The 20,472-nt window shown below is 38.4% G+C and overlaps 1 protein-coding gene and 1 pseudogene across 2 annotated transcripts in view; one reads left to right on the forward strand and one right to left on the reverse strand.

Moving 5' to 3' along the window:
- Positions 1–19,257, forward strand: part of TMEM87A (transmembrane protein 87A) — a 43,793-nt gene extending 24,536 nt beyond the window's left edge. Inside the window, exons 12-20 of one of the 2 annotated variants that reach the window (XM_059913524.1) lie at positions 1,303–1,371; positions 3,177–3,285; positions 4,211–4,269; positions 4,997–5,100; positions 12,906–12,979; positions 13,401–13,462; positions 15,083–15,138; positions 15,688–15,718; positions 17,999–19,257. In XM_059913524.1, coding sequence (XP_059769507.1) covers positions 1,303–1,371; positions 3,177–3,285; positions 4,211–4,269; positions 4,997–5,100; positions 12,906–12,979; positions 13,401–13,462; positions 15,083–15,138; positions 15,688–15,718; positions 17,999–18,040 — 606 coding nt within the window. In that variant the 3' untranslated portion in view covers positions 18,041–19,257. Of the gene's footprint in view, positions 1–592; positions 665–1,302; positions 1,372–3,176; positions 3,286–4,210; positions 4,270–4,996; positions 5,101–12,905; positions 12,980–13,400; positions 13,463–15,082; positions 15,139–15,687; positions 15,719–17,998 lie in introns of both variants that reach the window. The other variant, XM_059913526.1, reaches the window with a different exon arrangement.
- LOC132360817 (COP9 signalosome complex subunit 7a-like) lies at positions 7,324–12,582 on the reverse strand (annotated as a pseudogene).
- Positions 19,258–20,472: the final 1,215 nt, after the last annotated feature.

The raw sequence follows: 20,472 nt of genomic DNA on the forward strand, positions 1-20,472 counted from the left end.
CGCTTTCCCACCTGTCCCCAGATTACTGCTTATTTACTAGTTCCCCGGTGGGAAGCAGCAGTGGAGCAGCTGGCTCCATTCTTGCCTAAGTGACAAACATTGTAATCATGCACTTGCTGGTTAATCTGGTTTTTGTTTTAAAGTGACAGTGCTCTTTGCTTAACCAGCACTTGCATTTCGGAGGCTTTCTTAAAATTCAACTGATTATATTTTACATAATTATTTACAATTACATAATTATGCCTTTTGTTAGGGAAGGAAACCAAAGCACTGAGACATAGGTGATAAAAGAAATTTATGTTAGAGCTGGATTAATGTGAAGAAGTGGGCCTCCCTAGGTCATTCCAGTTATTTTCCTATTTATTTAAAAATTTCTCTTTGCAATAACTTGTTAGATTCAAGATGGTAAATGCTGTCAACTTTTCTCTCAAACTGGGCTCAGTAAGTTTTGCAACAAATTGCCCCTTAAATGAAACACTTTATGGATGCAAATTTGGTTTTCAAACCACACTGTCCTCTGTATGTAATTTCCTTAGACTTTCAGCAACTTTAACCACCTGTCAATTTCATTTTCTTTCTTCTGCTGCTGTAGTATTTTTCTTATCCCTTGGCTTTGATAGTAAACCTGGCCCTCTCAGCAATTGATGCCTGTATTATTTTATGGATATCCTTTCAGTAATGCCCTGGTGATTGGGTAGTTAGGGTTAAATAAATAGCATCTTAAACTTTATGAAAGCAAGCAGCATAGTTTTGGGGATAGATACTTGCCTTACATCTTATTTTGAGGTGAGCTCTTTTTCATAAAAATACATTGTATATTACAATTCCAGAAATCAATAATTCTTAGTATATTAATGATGCAGTAATTTTAAATATGAGAAGGGTCTTTAGGACTTATAGCCAAAACCAAAATGATGGGAAATGATAGGATGGAATGGGAACTTATACTGCCATAAAGTTTTTGGTGTGGTTGCTTCCTACCATGGATCTTAGGGTGCTAAGAACTCTATTACCACGTTATAACTCTATATTAAAGAACCCTTATTAGTTAGCAGCACGTTTCATTGTACTGAGATTGTAATCAACAATTTGCGTGAAATGCTTACAGCTGTATATTATACATGATGGTTTGTCAGAAGGGAAGAGTGATGCAGGTGCCAAATGTTACTCCTTTTTGTTTTCTTTCAGTTCAAATGCAAAACCACTCCAGATGATTATATAAATGCAGAATCATGTGCTGGTTTCATTTCTGTGCCTCTCTGGACATCTCTTTTTTCACCACCTCTTTTTCTTTGTCTGCAGGCCCAGACTGATCTTGCTTCCTTGGCCTTTATCCCCTTGGCTTTCCTAGACACTGCCCTGTGCTGGTGGATATCCTTCTCATTGGATTCTTTGATGGCAGTCTATTTTCTCCTTTTGGAGATGGGTTTCCATTGATCTTTCTGCAAAGGGTTTTTTTTTTTTTTAACAGTTTTATTGATTACTCCTTAGTCTGGGATTAGGTAGGGTATTTTTAGTCTAACAACCTGAGGCCTCAGGTAAGCAGTTTTTTTGTTTTTAATTTTTAAAATTGCATCAGAAATTGGTGACTGTGATCTGAGCACAAGATGAAAGCTTGTGGCTTTCCTTTTTTTTTTTTTAATGAACATTTCACTTTGATTTTGGACTTATTTGTGCACCCCACTTAGTGTTAGAATCACTGGCCGCCCTGCTCCTGACATTTCTTTCAGCCTCTAGGAATTATTAAATGCTTTGAAAATTATGAAAAGATTTTGATTCTTAAAATGTGGTTTGGGGATTACATAAGGTTGTTTGACTCTCTTAAAATTCTATGTAGGTTTAGCAGGTTTAACCCCTTACAGGGTAAGTGTTTTATACCCCTGTTCAAAAGCTGACTTCAGATTGTCTGAAGGCTTCCACTCTTTGAAGTAAATATTGATTCGTTTACAGGTGAAGCTAACCAGCACGTAACAGACAGATTTCTATTTAAGTAATCTTTTTCTCTTGCTTCTTAAAATTAAATACTGTTTATTAGGGACTTGGCCTGTTGGATGAAGGATTTGACTTTTGGGACTTTTATCCTTTTGGTTTTTTTTTTTAAATTTGTGTTGGTTTTTGTGTATTTGCTTCTGTGTGCAATATTATTGTCTTGATAAACTGTGATGGTTATAAAAGGCTGAATGTAAACAAAATAATTTTATGAATTTGAGTAGATTATCATATATCAGAAATCTTTGAAATTGAAGTGTTCTTGGTTCAAATGGTCAAGCTTTTCTAGGTCAATATCTTTCAAGTGTGCTTTGTGAACCTCTATAAATATTGGGAGGAGTGGAGAGAGGAAAGTGGGGCTGGACCAAACAATGAGATAACCCAGTGTTTAGGTAGCAGCTTGTTAATAAGTCTTTGTCAAAGCACAGACCAAGCTCCACCTCATTGATTTTTGTATCTGCTCATTCTGAAAGTCGGACATGAGAGCAGATATCCTCTTCAATAGTCATCAATTCCCCTCCTGTCTTCTGTGGCAACTTCTACTTGGGAATAATGTTCTGAAAATGGAGAGTCATTACTTTTAGAGCCTAACTGCCTGGAATACTCAACCAATTGTAATTGTACTGTCCTTTTAATTCAGGATTGATCTGGCAGCTGATGGCAGTGCTCTTAATATGGCACAAGGGGTCTAAGTGTAGAACTCTGGAAGGTTGTAGGCATAAGTGTATTTATGACCCTAGACTGGATTAGCTGGGACAGTGAGAACAGAGCTACCTACCTTAAAGGAAGAGAGAAGATAATGCTAACTTCTCTTCCCTTACCTGTTACTCATTTTCATTTCATTTTCTTCCATTTGTCTTTCTTTTTCTTTTTTCTTTTTGTTTCTCTAGAAAGCTGCTTCCTGTCTTTATTTCTCTTTTTAATATTTTCCTCTTTTCTTTTTTCTTCTTATTTTTCTCCATTCTCATTTTTTCCTGGCTCTGTCTTCTCTTCAGTATCTCATTGAAAATGAAGACTTTCTTATTAATCATGGTGAGGCTTGGGGTGGTTGTGAGATTGAGAATAAGAGAGCTGTGAGGCCTCTGGGATCCATAGCTCTATCATTATGACCCCAGATCCTCAGAAACGAGGATTAATTTAATAGCTTATGGTTTTTCTGAATGTTGATTTCCTTGACCTTCAAACACATATTTATTAGCCTGACTCAAACAATGAAGCTATTAAAACTTCGGAGGAACATTGTAAAACTCTCTTTGTACCGACATTTCACCAACACACTTATCTTGGCAGTGGCAGGTAAGTCGGGGACTTTCTTCCTGATGTTTAAATGTGATCCTTTTAGAACAGAGATTCTTAACCTGAGAGGTTATAGGTGGGCTCTGTAAAATTACATAGAAAAGTTTTGTGCATTTTACTTGGGGAAGTGGTCTTTAGCTTTTGTCATTCTCCAAGGGGTCTGTGGTTCAGAAAAGATTGAGAACCATTTAGTTTAAGTATAATAGATGAAAATTAATTCAGCTGTTAGCATATCTCTATCCTGTCTCCATTCTTTTTCTTGAAGCAAGTTAGCTTGAGTGCCATAGAGCATTCAGATTCCTTTTAGAAGACATTAATACTTGCTTATTTGGTTTTATTAAATAGCTATAGAATTTTAGGTCGGGGTACATTGCCATTATACTCCTTGTACGTATGTTACTAAGCATGCATAAAATATAGACATTAGGTAGACCATAGCCAAAGTAGGCTTATTTTCTGCCTTTTGGCCCTTGTAGCAGGAAAAGTGAAGTCTGGCCTGTGATTGGAACCAACAGTTGTGTTTGTCTTGCAGTCATTTTATCAGCCTTTTTTTTCCCCATCTGACCAGCTAAAGAAAAATTAGCATTACTATACTAAGGATAAAGGAAGGGGAAAAATTGTGTTATTGATATTGCTGGGAAAAGCCACGTTTCCAATAACTTCATTTCCAATTCTCAGGGTTACTGAATTAGCCAGATAGTAAACAAAACTATTCTTTAAGTACAGAAAGGTTTGACAAGAGTACATGGGCCTTGTATAGAGTAGTTAAGTAAATTTGTATTGAATAAATATGTTAAAATAACAGAAAGTGTCGGTGATGTTTGGGGGTTAGGGATGTGGGGGATTCCACTTAACCAGAATTGGAGAATGTAATTGGGGATGTAAACCAACATTCATACTGACCAGGTTTTATATTTCCTCTTAGCATCTATTGTGTTTATCATCTGGACAACCATGAAGTTCAGGATAGTGACTTGTCAGTCGGTGAGTTAACAAACACATGCATTTAGGAATAGTGTACTGTTTGTTACACACAGACAATGATGTTGATGACAGTGGTAAGGTTTGTACCTTATAAAAAATTAGAGTTAGGTCTCCACTCTGAGGGTTAGAATGCTTCTCTCCTCCTGAGTATTCTATATGTATCATATACTATATATACTAGTAGTTCAAGAGAATTTTGTAAGTGATAACCACAGTCTGTCATAACCCAATCTTGGCTTTAACTAAAAATTCTCAAATAAGAAATCCAGAGTCTTAAACATTAAGTATGTGTGAATAATGCTAATTGAGTAAAAACCATGTCCTTAAGATCTGAGCACAAAGACCATGGTCAGTAGCATTTCTTTGGAGGCAACTAAGGCTCTGTTTTGGTAAAACTAAAGAAATGAAAATTATAAAAAAATAACAACCTGATGTTACTTTCTCTTACCTTATATAAAAACCCTTCCCTAAAGATTCTCGGAGCTATAATGAAGCATTGACAAGCACTCTGTTTGGTTAGTGCCTTTTCTTTAACAATGGTAATCACTACAAGGGAAGAAATTAGGTTCATTCACTTTGTGCTTGGCACAGTGCTTGTTAGCATATAGCAGGCCCTTAGTAAATATAAGTTGAATGAATAAACAAATAGTTCTTGTTCTATGCAAAGGGCTTTGCGAACAAAGGGTTAAGATAATGTATATAAATGTATTTTTTCCCCTTTTGGTAGGATTGGCGGGAGCTGTGGGTGGACGATGCCATCTGGCGGTTGCTGTTCTCCATGATCCTCTTTGTCATCATGGTTCTCTGGCGACCATCTGCAAACAACCAGAGGTTTGGGGATTCTTCTTATTTACGCTGCTAACCATTGAATGGCCACGTTATCGATTAGGGGTGGTTCAGTGAGTGACGCTGTCAGGGCCGTATCATGTAATGGAAACAATACTCATTGGGTCTGGAGTCAGGAAATTGGGTTCATGTCTCAGCTCTCCTATTAATTTGAGTTGTGTTTTTTGGCATGCTGCCTCTTTTCACCTCTCTGAACCTTAGTTTCCTCTTCATAAAAGAGGGGGGGTGCTTCCCTGGTGGCGCAGTGGTTGAGAGTCTGCCTGCTAATGCAGGGGACACGGGTTCGAGCCCTGGTCTGGGAGGATCCCACATGCCGCGGAGCAGCTAGGCCCGTGAGTCACAATTACTGAGCCTGCGCGTCTGGAGCCTGTGCTCTGCAACAAGTGAGGCCGCGATGGTGAGAGGCCCGCGCACCGCGATGAAGAGTAGCCCCCGCTTGCCGCAACTAGAGAAAGCCCTCGCACAGAAATGAAGACCCAACACAGCCATAAATGAATAAACAAATTAATTAAAAAAAAAAGGGGGGGAATTGATACCTATTGATATGAGGTCCCTTTCAGTTCTGACATCTTCTGTTAATATAAGTATTTGTATGGGTAAATAAGGGAGGTAGATTGTGACAATTGTAATGAGAGTCTCACCTATCTAGCGTCCAGAAGGAAAGAACAATTTCTATAGTCGGTAGCTCAGCTTATTTTGTAACAACAGAGAAGGTAAAATGAAAACTTAAGTGACTAACTATGGAATAAAAATCAACATGTGAATTTGCTTTGTCTAACTATAGGCAAATCTCAGTTATTTACGAATTGGCCATCTTTATTTTGTTATTTGCCATGCCTTTGTTTCCCTTCTTTTTTCCCCCCTCTTCGTGTGCTTTTAGACAGTTAAGAGCTTATATTATGCAACTATACCACCGAAGAAGGAAAAGGATGAGATGGTATAACTAAGGGTCTTGTGAACCTCCTTTACATTAATCTTTTTTTTTTTTTTTTTGTAGATAGACCTCTTGCAGATTTATTTCTGTCGTGTTATATATAGATATATTTATATATACTCTTTTTATTACAATATATCCCCTGCCCTTCCCCACCAAACTCACAAAAGGAAGTATAAATCCTTCCAGGATTGCCATCAGGCCTTCTAAGATAGCCAGGGCCAAGAATGAACCATCTCACAACAGCTCAAGAAACAGCTGCCCTTGGGCCATGGAGTCATCAAAGCAGTAGCATTCCCAGGACCCAAGGGCAGGAAAGAGGAAAGGAAACAACAGCAGTGTGACAGGATTCTGGGTTGAAAGTGTCCTAGACTTTCATCAGTGACTCCTAGAAAGTCAGGCGGGCTCCCAGAACTCTCAGGATGGGAATTAAGGTGGGAGCCCTGTGGCTCTTCAGATGCTCCCCAAATAGCCTGGGGGCAGGGAGTAGGAGCTGGGGGTTAGGTATGCAGGGCTGGGGTGGTGGGAGAAGGAACACATGTGGGTTATGCTGAGGACATAGCAGCCCCGCCTACTCAGTGACATATAATAAACAGGGACAGATGCTGGCTCCTAAAGAAACAGGGGAGAAAGCATGGCAGGGAGGAGGAGGGAACAATGGCACACATAAGAAAGTTACATACAGGACTTCCCTGGTGGCGCAGTGGTTAAGAATCCGCCTGCCAATGCAGGGGACACAGGTTCAACTCCTGGTCTGGGAAGACCCCACATGCCGCGGAGCAACTAAACCCGTGCGCCACAACTAGTGAGCCTGTGCTCTGGAGCCCGTGAGCCACAACTACTGAGCCCGCATGCCACAACTGCTGAAGGCTGCCTGCCTAGAGCCCATGCTCTGCAATAAGAGAAGCCGCCACAATGAGAAGCCCTCGCACCGCAACGAAGAGTAGCCCCCGCTCAACGCAGCTAGAGAAAGCCCGCATGTAGCAATGAAGACCCAATGCAGCCAAAAATAAATAAATAAATAAATTTATTTTTAAAAAGAGAGAAAAGGGGAAAAAGAAAAGAAAGAAAGTCACATACAACAAAAAGTACCAACAAAAACATGACTTGTACTTGCCTCCTCCCTTGGGAGTCGGGGAGAGAAGAAGGGAGGTGAAGGGTCATGAACCTAGGATTATCAACTGGTCAGGGGCACAGGAAAGTTCTCTGAGGACTCGTAAGGGGCAGGCAGATAGCTGGGACCCCACAGTCCCAGGGAAGAAATGACAGTCCTGTCAGTTCAACCTGGACCAAATCTTGGCGCTCCCTCAGAGCCCCTTGCCCTTTGAAGCTTTCTCGCTGGGCTGGCACTGGTTGGTGCCAGGGGTTGGTTCCCTCAGCTCAGTCACGTGTTGCTCAGGGTCCTGAGATGTGGCTGCATGGCTCACCTGCTCCTCAGTGCCTGACAGCACCACTTTGCCGCCCACACACCACTCCTGCAGGATTCAGGCAGTGGCACTGAGGTCCTGGTGCTGGATGTCAACCTCCAGTCTCTGGTTGGGCTGGTTGAGGGAGGCGAATCACGTCAGCGTACACGGCCTCAATGACAGGGTCTTCCAGATGCCACATGTTCTGCAGGACAGGGTCCTCCAGTGGTACTGCATATAGGATACACTTGACTTTGGCAGCCAGGGTGACGATTGATAGATGTCAAAACTTATCCTTCTGAGCCTCTGTGAGTGGAGGAAGATTCTGGGCTTCAGCTAAGTGGTCAGCATGTGTCCTGTAAGCAAACACTGTGAACAGCCGAAATGTGGAATGTGGAAGCAAAGTCCCTCTCAGCCACCTCTCTAATATTAGGCGTATCCAGCAGTGTACACACCAGGGGCCTGCAGCACCTGTGGATGACTGTGGCCAGTGCTGCCCCCTTGGCTTGTCACCTTCATCTCAGCACTCATGGCTTCACTGAACTGAGGGGACCTGGGCTCAGGAAGTGTGGAGCTTCCACGTGGCTCCACCCCATCCCTTAAAGAGGCAGCCTAGGGACTGTGGCCTCCTGCTGATGCCCCATCATACTCTGGGTCAGACTCTGCAGGCCACTACCTGGACGTTTTGTCTTCCAGCACACTGCGTGGGGCCACTGCTCTGTCACTTCAGCAGCTGTTCCCAGCCTTTCCTGCCACCTCCCTCTACACTGATCTATTGATCTTCTATTCATTTGCTAGCTATATCTATACATAAAGTTTTTCCCTTTCCTTAGTCTTTAAAAATTTTTTTTTGCTTTATGTCTCCTCTTCCTTTCTCCTTTTTTAAAAAACATTGTGCCCACTCCCTATAACTCCATTGTTAACAGCCTAATGTGATGTATCCTGCCACATTTTATTCCGTGTTCAAATATGGAATCTTCTTTTACTCACTCAGCAGTGCATTGTGGAAATGCCTTCCAAGACAACTGGTTTAAATTAAACTCATTATTTTCATGGATGGCATTATATTACATAGTATAGATGTAGTATAGTTAATAATTAACTATAACTATTAACAAGTTAACTATAATTAACTTGTTTCCCTGTTGATGGGCATTTGGACTATTTCCAGTTTGGTTGTTTTAGGGTCCCCAAGATCACTTTTTTTTTTTTTTTTTTTTTAATGTATCTATTTTACTTATTTATTTTTGGCTGTGTTGGGTCTTCGTTGCTGTGCACCGGCTTTCTCTAGTTGCAGCGAGCGGGGGCTACTCTTCGTTGCAGTGCACGTGCTTCTCATTGCAGTGGCTTCTCTTGTTGTGGAGCACGGGCTCTAGGAGCGTGGGCTTCAGTAGTTGTGGCATGCAGGCTCTGTAGTTGTGACTCACGGGCTCTAGAGCACAGGCTCAGTAGTTGTGGCGCACAGGCTTAGTTGCTCCGCGGCATGTGGGATCTTCCCGGACCAGGGCTTGAACCCGTGTCCCCTGCATTGGCAGGCAGATTCTTAACCACTGCGCCACCAGGGAAGCCCAAGACCACATATGTTTAAAAGGACTCATGAGACTCAGCATACAGTTGTACTTAGAGGAAAGGTTTAGGGACTTCCTTTTCCCTTCCCTTCAGGGAAAGGTTTTTAAAGACAAAGTGAGGGAGCAGGGGTGTGGGGTGCATGATCAGCTTGTAGACATTCTTCTGATTGCTTAGAGGTGAGGTAATCCCATCAGCCTTCTGGTTCTAACCAGTCTGGGATCTACAGGCTTTTGGCAGCACACAGTTAACTTCTTCCACCTGGTGGGGGTTTCAGTATCGGCAAAACAGCTCAAAGGATATGGCTCAGGATATTATCCATAGCCCTTAAGGAGGAACTAAAGGTCCTTGACTTTGTTTAATGGCTAAACTATTATTATTTTGTCTTGCTTGACTGTTTTCCTTTGCTTCTGCATTTTCTCATTTCTCTGATTAAATTTATTCTTTGGAACTCGGGGAAGGCCTAGGAAGCTAAAGTTTTTCTACAGACAAAAGACAGGCAGAGGTTTTGGGGCCAGGGAGGAGGGGTAATCCCAGGAAGGTCCTATAGGGTCTTGCTTGGTTACGTACATTTATTTTTATACACTCGAATACCCTTACGCCTCATTTTTTTCTCTCATTGCACTTATTATCTTCTAAAATCTATATACTTTATTTATTACTTACTATCTATCTTCTCTTCCTATCCCCCACCCCTCAAACCAGATGTAAGTTCCATGAAGGCCAAGAACTATTCCTGGCTACATGGAGTTAGCCAAGCTGCAAAATCTGAGGGAATGGTCTCTATAAGACTGTCCTCACTTCTGATACACAGTTGCGAGTTCAAGGGTTTGCACAACCATCTCAGGTTTGATTATTCACTAAAAGGACTCAGAATTCACTGAAAGCTGTTAGGTTGATGGCTATAGTTTATTACAGAAAAAGGATAAAAATTAAAATCAGCCAAGGGGAGAGACTTACAGTACAGAGTCCAGGAGGGGTCCAAATGCAGCATTTCCAGTTGTCTGCTCCCATGGAGTCACAGACGGTGTTCCCTTCTCCTGGTTGCAGTGTGTGACAGTACACACTGAGTTTTGCCAACCAAGGGAGACTCACCCGAGCCTTTGGCGTCCAGAGATTTTACTGGGGCTCGATCACCTACTATCTGTGTGGCTGAACTTCAGTCTCCAGGGAGGGCCTGGAGGTCAGGCTTATCTTTAGTTGCTAGTTCCTCTAGAGGCCGGAAGTGATATTGTGTGCCCCAGAGACCTTGTCACAAGTCACGCTGTTAGACTGTCCTGTGGCCAGAGCCAAACTGGGTGACCAGAGACACTCCCATCAGGCAGGACATGCCAGGGGCATAGAGGTCACCTCCCAGTAGTCATGGGCAAAACCAGTCCTCTCTTTGTGTACACAAGGTTAAATTTTCACTACACACTGGCACATAGCAGATGCTCAGTACATACAGTGAGTGGCCTTGAGATTGCTGGGTTAAAGGGTATGTGTATTTGTAATTTTTAAAGTATGACCAGATTGTATTCCAAAAAAAATCTGAAACAAATTGCATATCTACCAACAGTGGTATGAGGCTCTCTTTCCTCTTCCCTCCTTCTACACTCCCATTATTTTATTTAATTTTTGCAGATCTGATGGATGAGCGTCAATATTCAGTGTTACTTTTATTTGCATTTAAGACTGAGTTAACTTTTTATGTCTCTTATATGTTTACTGTCAGTTATGTCAATCAGCTTTTTATATCTTTGGCTTATTTTTTTATTGCCTTATTGATCATTTTTGTATTGATTTGTAGGAATTCCTAATATATTTTAGATGCCAATATTCCAGATATTTCCAGTGTTCAAGTATTCCAGATGTTTTCTCCTAGTTTGATTATCTTTGAACTTTTTTTTTTAGTGATGTTTTTGGTTATAGGAAAACTCAAAAATGTGGAGTCAAATTTGTCATTTTTTTTTCCTTCACAGATTATACATTTTGTGTTCTAAGAAAATTATTTCCTACCTTGAGGTGAAATCATAAAGTTCTTCTATAATTTTTTAAAAAATTTCACAGTTGGGCTTCCCTGGTGGCACAGTGGTTGAGAATCTGCCTGCCAATGCAGGGGACACGGGTTCGAGCCCTGGTCTGGGGAGATCCCACATGCCGCGGAGCAGCTGGGCCCGTGAGCCACAATTACTGAGCCTGCGCGTCTGGAGCCTGTGCTCCGCAACAAGAGAGGCCGCGACAGTGAGAGGCCCGCGCACTGCGATGAGGAGTGGCCCCCGCTTGCCACAGCTAGAGAAAGCCCTCGCACAGAAACAAAGACCCAACACAGCCATAAATAAATAAATAAATAAATAAATAAATAAATAAATAAATAAATTTCACAGTTGAGCTTTCATTCATAAAGAGTATGTTTGATTATAGGTTCTCTTGTCTCTTTTGCTCTGATCCTGCTCAGCAGCACATTGTCTTAATCTTAATTATTTTAGCTTCCTGATAAATCTTGTATCTCCAGGGCCTAAACCACCCTCCCCCTTAATCTTCTTTTTAAAAAATATACTTTGTTATTGGGTCTTTGCTTTTAAAAAAAAAAAAATTAGCTTATTTGTTTAATTCTAGGAAAACCTTATGAGATTTTGATTGGAATCTAATTAAGCTTAATGGATTAATTAGGGAAATTTTGTATCTTTTTGATAATCCCATCCTTGAGTGTGTTATCTCTCCGTTTTTCAGTCCTTTCAATGCCTCAGTTATGTTTTGTAACTTTAAATGTGTTTTTTAAAAACCTTTGTGGATCTTATGGATGCAACCTCTTTTAAAATAATAATTTAGGCTTTTCCAATTATGTAGGAATGCTATTGATTTTTGTATATCACATCCATCAACTCTCCTGTGTTACCTTGTTCTAATAATTTCTAGATTTTCTCATTAGATTGGTTATTATCTCAAATTAATAGTTTTCCTGTCTCATTTCTGATTCTTGTGTTTGCTAGGCCTTCCTGTATAATATTGAATAGAGGAAATGAGAGTGGGCCTCTACATCTTATGCTGACTTTAAAATAAATGTATCTCAAGGATCACATTGACTTTGATATTTACTGTGAATTTGTGTTAGTTACCCTTTATCAGGTTACAGGTGTTCCCTATTATTCCTAGCTTATAAGGAGTTTTTTTTTATCACGTAAGGGTGATTTTAAAACAAAGTAGAGTGAAAATAATAGGCAACAGTAAAATGGAAAGTGCAGAATGAGTTCAAAGCTAAAGCATTCCAGGAGTTACCTATCTGGTAGCTGCTTTGCTGAATCTCTTGTAAGTTGCAAAGGAAAGATAACAGATATTCCAGATCAGGCCTTCATCTTCTCAGCTCCCCACTTAGAAATTGAGATTTTAAATTTCTTGGAACACAACAAGATCAGGCTTTCCAAATCATAACTACCAATTTGAAGTCTGAAATTTTGAATTACAAGAGAATTTACTTACCCCTGTGTGATACATATGCTTATAAATGAACGTTTATTGAGTGCTTACTGTGAGGTATTGTTCTAAGCACTCTATTTGAAATGACTTACCTGCTCTTTTCATTACCTCTATGAGTAATGTTCTGTTATTATTCCCATCTACAGATGAGGAACCTAGGGCACAGAGAGAATAGGTAAATTGTGTAAGGTCACAAGTAGTCCGTGGCTGAGCCTGCACTCATAAATATGATACTGTCCTGCTTCTCTCTTGTTAATAGCGGCAATTGAGAGCTTTCTGAAGGGAAAGAATTACTTTATTATTCACTAAACTGATGTAATGAATGACTATAATTGAGGTTTCAATAATTAGTCGTGTAAAATCCAGATAGTGGAGTAGTTTTTTTAGTTTTCTAATTTTTTCCTTCTGTTCTACCTTTGTCCTGTCAGGTTTGCCTTTTCACCATTGTCTGAGGAAGAGGAGGAGGATGAACAAAAGGAACCTATGCTGAAAGAAAGCTTTGGTAGTGATAAAATTCACCTTTTGTGCTTTAAATATTCTTTTCTGGTTTTTAGAAATAGAGTAAAAGAAGTATAACATTTTGAGTATCAAAATCAAGAGACTTTGATGCGTGTATTTATTCTTTTACAACATGTTCTTCAGTTTGATATGTGGTGAAGTTAGGGAGAAGCAAAAGTAAGGGTATGAATCTTTAGATGAAACCATGTTCAGTAAATAATGGCACATTAAATGTCCAGTTTACTTGCTAGAGATGAGCTGAAAACTTGACTTTGAACCTTCCAGCACAAATGTAAAGATGGAGAAACTTATCTGTAGTATAATTTAGTGTCAATAAGCTTAAAATAAAGCTCTGAATCCATTTTTGCTATCAGTGCTGGTCTACTGACCTAGTTAACCAGTCTGTTGTTTTTTTTCTTCCACAGAAGGAATGAAAATGAGAAGTACCAAACAAGAACCAAATGGAAATAGTAAATTAAACAAAGCAGTAAGTATGACTTCTTTTTTTTTTCTTCCCTGTCCTCTGGCCCTTGGTGGAGCTCAGCAGTTATGTACAGGCCTTAATGATTTTTTACCTATGTGCTATAATTAACATTTTTAAAAACAGAGATAGCAAGAGATTCTGTCTAGGACCTAGTAATCTTTTAACTAGATGGTTTGCTGCTATGTCCTGAAAAGGTTCCAGACCATTCTGATGGTTCTGTTTAATGGTTTTCATCAATGAAATCATAGCCCCGTTAATAATCTAAGGTGATCTTTTTTGTAGTAAAGATGAAGATTTTTTCAAAACTACAGTGAGGTATCACCTCACACCGGTCAGAATGGCCGTCATTAAAAAGTCTACAAAAAAAAAAGTCTACAAATAACAAATGCTGGAGAGGGTATGGAGAAAAGGGAACTCTCCTACACTATTGGTGGGAATGTAAGCTGGTGCAGCCACTATGGAAAACAGTATGGTGATTCCTCAAAAAACTAAAAATAGAGTTGTCATATGATCCAGCAATCCTACTCCTGGGCATATATCCGGACAAAACTGTAATTCAGAAAGACACCTGCACCCCTATGTCCATAGCAGCACTGTTCACAATAGCCAAGACATGGAAACAGCCTAAATGTCCATCAACAGATGAATGAATAAAGAGGATGTGGTACATATATACCACAGAATACTCTCAGCCATAAAAAAGAATGAAATAATGCCATTTGTAGCAACATGGATGGACTTAATCTCTATCATACTAAGTGAAGTAAGTCAGAAAGAGAAAGACAAATACCATATGATATCACTTATATGTGGAATCTAAAATATGATACAAATGAACCTATCTACAAAACAGAAAAAGACTCATAGAGAACAGACTTGTGGTCGTCAAGGCTGGGGGTTGGGGAGGGAAGGATTGGGAGTCTGGGATTAGCAGATGCAAACTTATATATAGGATGGATAAACAACAAGGACCTACTCTATAGCACAGGGAATGCTACTCAATACTCTGTAATGACCTATATGGGAAAAGAATCTAAAAAAGAGTGGATATATGTATATGTATAACTGATTCACTTTGCTGTACACCTGAAACTAACACAAGATTGTAAATCAACTATACTCTAATAAAAATTTTTTTTTAAATCCTGTGATAAACCATAATGGAAAAGAATATGAAAAAGAATATATATGTGTATAACTGAATCACTTTGCTGCACGGTGGAAATTAACACAGCATTGTAAATCAACTGTATACTTCAATTTTTTAAAAAAATCAAGAGTTTTTCAGTCAGCTTTTTTTTCCTTAAGAACTGTGCGTTCACTCTGCATTTAAAAGGGCTTTAGAATTTATCTCAGTTTTAAGGAGCAAAGCTTACATGAAGCAAAAACTCTAGGTATTAGACTACTGAGAAGAAAGCATTTAGGGATGTAGGCTATCATTTTATATTTCGTTCATATAGTTTAGTTTTTTAAATTAAATTATTTGACTTTTCTGTTATTTGTCCTGTTACGTGAATATACTAGTTCACAGTGACAAAAGACTAAATTGAGACCTCTTTAGATCGTTACTTGAGATGTATATTTTGGTGCATTTTGGTAACATCTGGCATTTTATGTTCTCAGCAGGAAGATGATTTAAAGTGGGTAGAAGAGAATGTTCCTTCATCTGTGACAGATGTGTAAGTTTTTGAATCATTACCACAAGAATCCTTTTTCACAGTTAGTATTACTTTTATTATTTTAAATGAAATGAGCTGAAGAGCATAGTAATGAGAATGCTTGAGTTAACTCTAGAAGTAAAAGGTTAAATTACTGAAATAATTTAAAGTATTAAAAATATTAAAAAGATGTTAGAAAATAAAGACCAGGAATGATATACAAACAAAAATCATCCAGATTATTCATTCAGATGACATTTCTGCTCAGGAAGATTTAGCTGTAGGTCTTCCTAAAATCAGTGGGATAATCCTTTTGGAATTTTTGGGTTCCTTTCCATGCCTATAATTTTAATTAAACATTGTTCCTATTAAAGTCCATACAATTCTAGTAACTGTGATTCTTTTTTTTTTTTTTTTTTGTATTTGCTTTTTCTTTTCCTGAAATGTCTTCAATGGGATGCAAATCTTAGGTAGTTACAAAAACTTTAAATTGTAGTCATTATTCCACTGTCCTTTTTGAACCATTTATGGCTTTATTTTACATCGTTTAGTTTGTTTTTCTCTCTGCAGAGCACTTCCAGCCCTTCTGGATTCAGATGAGGTTAGTAATCAAATCATATGCACATAAACTATGGATCTGGTGGCTTAAGTCTTTTGTTCAAGGAGATTTATTTATATGACTCGGTAATGGACTGATGAACTATAGTTGGTATAGTTGACAAAGGATGAAAAGAGAAATACTAATACTATAACTAAAATATTCAAGAATGTTTCCTTTCTGTACATGTCCCCCTTTTATTTCTTACAGAGTGTGGTCAGACTTGAGAATGTCTTTGTTTAAATTGGGTAGCCAGTACCATACTCTTCCACTAATTCCTTTGTCTTTAAGAAATTCAAATTTAACCCTTATCTAGTCTAGGGAAAAATAATAAAGAAAAGTTATTTTAAGTTACCTACTATACAGTGTTATCTGTGTCACTGTCCTCCAGATAATAAGGATAATTAGTACCTCTAATGTTTATGTTGATTATTAGTCTTTTAATATGGCTCCATACACTTTATCTAGAAGATTTCACATGAGGTTTTATGTAAGAATTGCAGTCTGAGTTCATGGAAACCACTTCTAGACATGTTCTGAATGTTTAGGTTATTCTAGAGTCATGATTTCAGAAAGCCTTTTAAAAACCTCTGCCCAATTGTGACTTACTTTGTTGGATTGACTGCTAAAAAATGGTTTGTTCACTTCCTACTGACCTGCTGTGTGGTGCAGTACACAGTGTCAGATTCCTTAGCTGTTGCATGCATTGAGATAATTGAGAACTCTACCTTTCAGACAAAGCTTTGCTTTTTGTGGTATATTCTGCAGTTCCTCGATCTTTCTCTTGGGAGCCATCTTCTGCTAACAGTTTGCCTTCAGGGTATCCCACTGGCTCCAGCTCTCCAGACACGCATATTTCAGCCAGAGGAGGCTGAGTATGTGAAACCCAGTTGTGCCATTTATGGGAATATGGGTTTATTGTAGTACTTTTGGTGGCACTGACTTCATCTGTTTATATTTTCCTGTGTGAAAAAATGATTCAAGAACTGAAAAAGAACTTAAATGAATTAAAAGAGAAACAAATAAAGGACTAGGAATCAAAACAGCATCAGACTCTTCAACAATGTTGGAAGCTAGAAGATAATAGAACAATGTCTTTGAATTCTAAGAAAAATTATTTTCAAACTAGAATTCTGTACTCAACTATCAACATAAGGGTAAAACAAAGATGTTTTCAGTCATGCAAAAACTAAAATAATTGACATCCTATGTGTGCTTTCTCAGGAAAGAGTAGAAAATGTTATTCATAAAATGAGGGAACTAAAAAGAGAAAGACTTCGGATTCAGGAAGTAAAGGATCCGACACAGGGAGGCAGGGATAAATTCCTAGGATGATGTAAGAAATTCTCAGAGTGTGACAGCTGGGCAACAAGTTTGGAGAACAGCTAGTCCGGAATGGAGCGGGAGAACAGAGAGCTTCAGGGACAAGTATTTCTAAGGAAAAAAACATGAAAAGGGTAGATAATCTGATGTAATTGATCATATTGAAAAGGGATTTACAGTTCTGTCAGAGTGTGGGATAAATTTGTGATAGGTACTTAGCAAATGAAGCAAAGGAAAAATGAAAAAATACTCTAAGGTAAAATTACTATGTAATTACTGTGAAATTTAATAGTATTACATTAATTTTCTCAATTGAAATGGCATACTATAAATACTATTTTATAGTCAAATGTAATTTTTTTACATGATTTTAAAAAATTATGGTGAAAAACATGTAAAATCTACCATTCTAAACTTTCTCAAGTGCAAAGTGTTGACTTATATGCACATATGCTGTGCAACAGATCTCTAGAACTTTTTCATCAAATGTTAATTTTAATCAGTATATTTCATTGTAAGGATATACTATAGTTTGTTTATACGGTCCTATATTTTTGGACACTTAATTCTTTCTAGTATTTTGTTGTAATTCTGAGTGTTGCAGTAGAGATGCTAGTGGCTAAATCTTTGCCCACATCCTTGACTATTTCATTAAGCTAAATTCCTGAATCAGAGGAGGTACACATTTTTATTAAAGCTTAAGTGACTCTAAAATATACAGTTCCCTTTGATTTGTGGTTTGTTGTCCAGAAGCCTAGAGGTTTTGCTTCAGTTAATCTTGGGACTTGGACATCTGTGTGTTTCAAAATCGTTATAGATGGTTAGGAACCATTGCTCTAAATATTTAATGAACATAAGCAAGTAATTATAGAAAATGTGTGTGTGATCATCTTTGGAAAAGATATTTGGAATGTAGACCATTTAAAATCAATATACTTAGCATAACCTTTTTCCCCCTAGGAACGAATGATCACGCACTTTGAAAGGTCCAAAATGGAGTAAAGAATGGGAAGATTTGCAGCTGAAGATGGCTAGTATCTGGGAAGAGATCAGCTTCTGTGTCAGTCTTTACACTGCTCCATGGGATTAAAGGAGGCAATGACATCCTGATCTGTTCCTTGATCTTTGTGCATTGGAGCTGGCGAGAGGTGTTGGAACAAGGAGAACATTCTATTGAAAACAAGGTCATAGGATGAGAAAAATCTACAAGTTTTTTATTTGCAGCATTGATGCCCCTTTCCCTCCCACACCCTGACATGGATGTTTATGCAACTTGTGTATGTTGTTCCTAAACCTTCTATAATGTTTAAATTGTTTAATCTGTCAAACTAAAAAATTTAACATATTCTGAAGAACTGTGACATCAACACCATAATAAGTAATATCCAGGAGCAACTGCCTGTAATTTTTATTTATTTAGGGAGTTACATAGGTGATGGGGGAAATTGTTAATTATCTTTGCATTTCCTGGGAAGCCAAGGTTAAATCTTGCAGAGGTAGTTTTGAGAAAAAGGAGTCCTTCTGCGTTAAGGAGCCATGGTTCTAACAATGATTAAAAGAACAACCAAAAAAAAAAAGAGAGAGAGAGACTGTTACAGTGTGATTTAGATCATTTGAAAAAGCAAAATCAAGTGCAATTTTGTTTACAAACGGTGTATATTAAAGATTTTTCTATTTCAGATATACTTTAGAGAGAAATATTAGCTTAACTCTTTTGACATCTGCTATTGTGACACATCCCATTGCTGGCAATGTGGTGCACACTCCAGAACTTTTAACTACTGTTTTGTAAGCCTTCAAGGGCAGCATTGCAGAGTCCTAGGCAATGCTTTGCTTGCCTTCATGCCTTTTACTGGGTGTTGCACTGGATGCAGAAAGGCACTCCATCGTAAGTGCATGTGAGTGAGCACCCTGTTAAAGGGATTATAATGCTTCAGAAGCAGGAGCTAATACAAAGGAAACAGGTCCTTCTGGCTTAAACAGTTTTTTCTGCATGAAATAGTGTGGAGGCCCTGGACTGCTGCTCATTCTTTAGGATCGACTGTTCTTGTATCTGGTGTTGGTTTAGGGATGGTTTATAAGAAACATCACAAGGTGATGGGATTCATTTGAAGCACTATATTTGTTTGAATGATTTTGTCCAATTTTGCCTTCCCAAGATTTTTTGTTCTACATAGAAAGTTCATGCCACTTTTTAATATTAAAAAATTTTAACAAAATTGGTATCTTTTTCTCACTTTTTTTCCAGACTTTCTTTAAAGACCCTTCTTTCTCCCAAACTCTCTCTTGTAGAATTTTCCTTCCATGGTTTTTATTCTATGTTGTCTTACTTTCTGTTCAAACCAGTGACCACACTACTACAGTCTTCACTAAAGTGTTAAACATTTATGTAACATTTCTCTGTAGCTGTTTGGTATGGTGAGTAACAAAAAAAAAAAATCACCTAGATAGTATCTCTAAGAAACAATATGAAGAAATGACTATTCTCAGGTTAACGCATTCACAAAAGGCTGGTGTTAACTTCGTGTGCTTCTGTTCTTCCACACTGAAACTTAGCAAGTGAATAGTAGTCATAATGCAGCAGGATAGTTGGTCAAATATTTTTCGAGACTTGTTAGATATTAACTTGAGACTAGGTTAAAAAAAAAAAAAAAAAAACCCACCCCGGCCATGCCATGTGGCTTGCAGGATCTTAGTTCCCCTACCAGGAATTGAACCTGGGCCATGGCAGTGAAAGTGCCGAGTCCTAACCACTGGACTGCCTGGGAATTCCCAAGAACCTGTTGTTTTAAGCAGGAGTGTATAGCACAAATTCTATAGGTTGATTATTCTTTTTGCTTTCTCTTATGGCTTGTGTTACTTTGATTGGTTATAGTGTATCAGTTCCTAGAAAAGGTTCAGAAGGAATTTATAGTATCACATTGACCTGTTACCTTAGAGTTTACATTGTTTATTTTGATCTTGGTCCTTGGGTCTGGAACTACAAGGTATTCGGCCTTCTTCTAGCACAGCAGCTGGTAATTCTAAATTTTCAAGTTCAGTTTCTATGGTGAAAACCAGCCACAAGATTTGTTTAGCAATTTTTGTGTTTCTTACTACTTGAAAATATTTCATTTGATTATCAGAAACAGCATTTGATAAAGATGGGACAGTATTCCTAATTTACAGATGAAGAGACTATAAAAATAAACTGACCAGGGCTGGTGGGTTTTTGTTTTTGTTCTTTAACACCTTACATCGTAGACTCACTCCTTTTTTCTTTTACATTTTGCTTTAAACCAAATGCTTAATTTTATGACATGCCTACTGTTTTCTTGGGGCTAAACTGCCAGATACAGATCATTCTTGCATTGGTTCTCAAACTTTAAAGTTCATGGACTCTCCTTGGGGGCTTATTAAATGACTGCTGGACTCCCCACTCCACAGTTTTTGAG

The sequence above is a fragment of the Balaenoptera ricei genome, chromosome 2, assembly GCF_028023285.1.
Source record: "Balaenoptera ricei isolate mBalRic1 chromosome 2, mBalRic1.hap2, whole genome shotgun sequence".
NCBI lineage: Eukaryota > Metazoa > Chordata > Mammalia > Artiodactyla > Balaenopteridae > Balaenoptera > Balaenoptera ricei.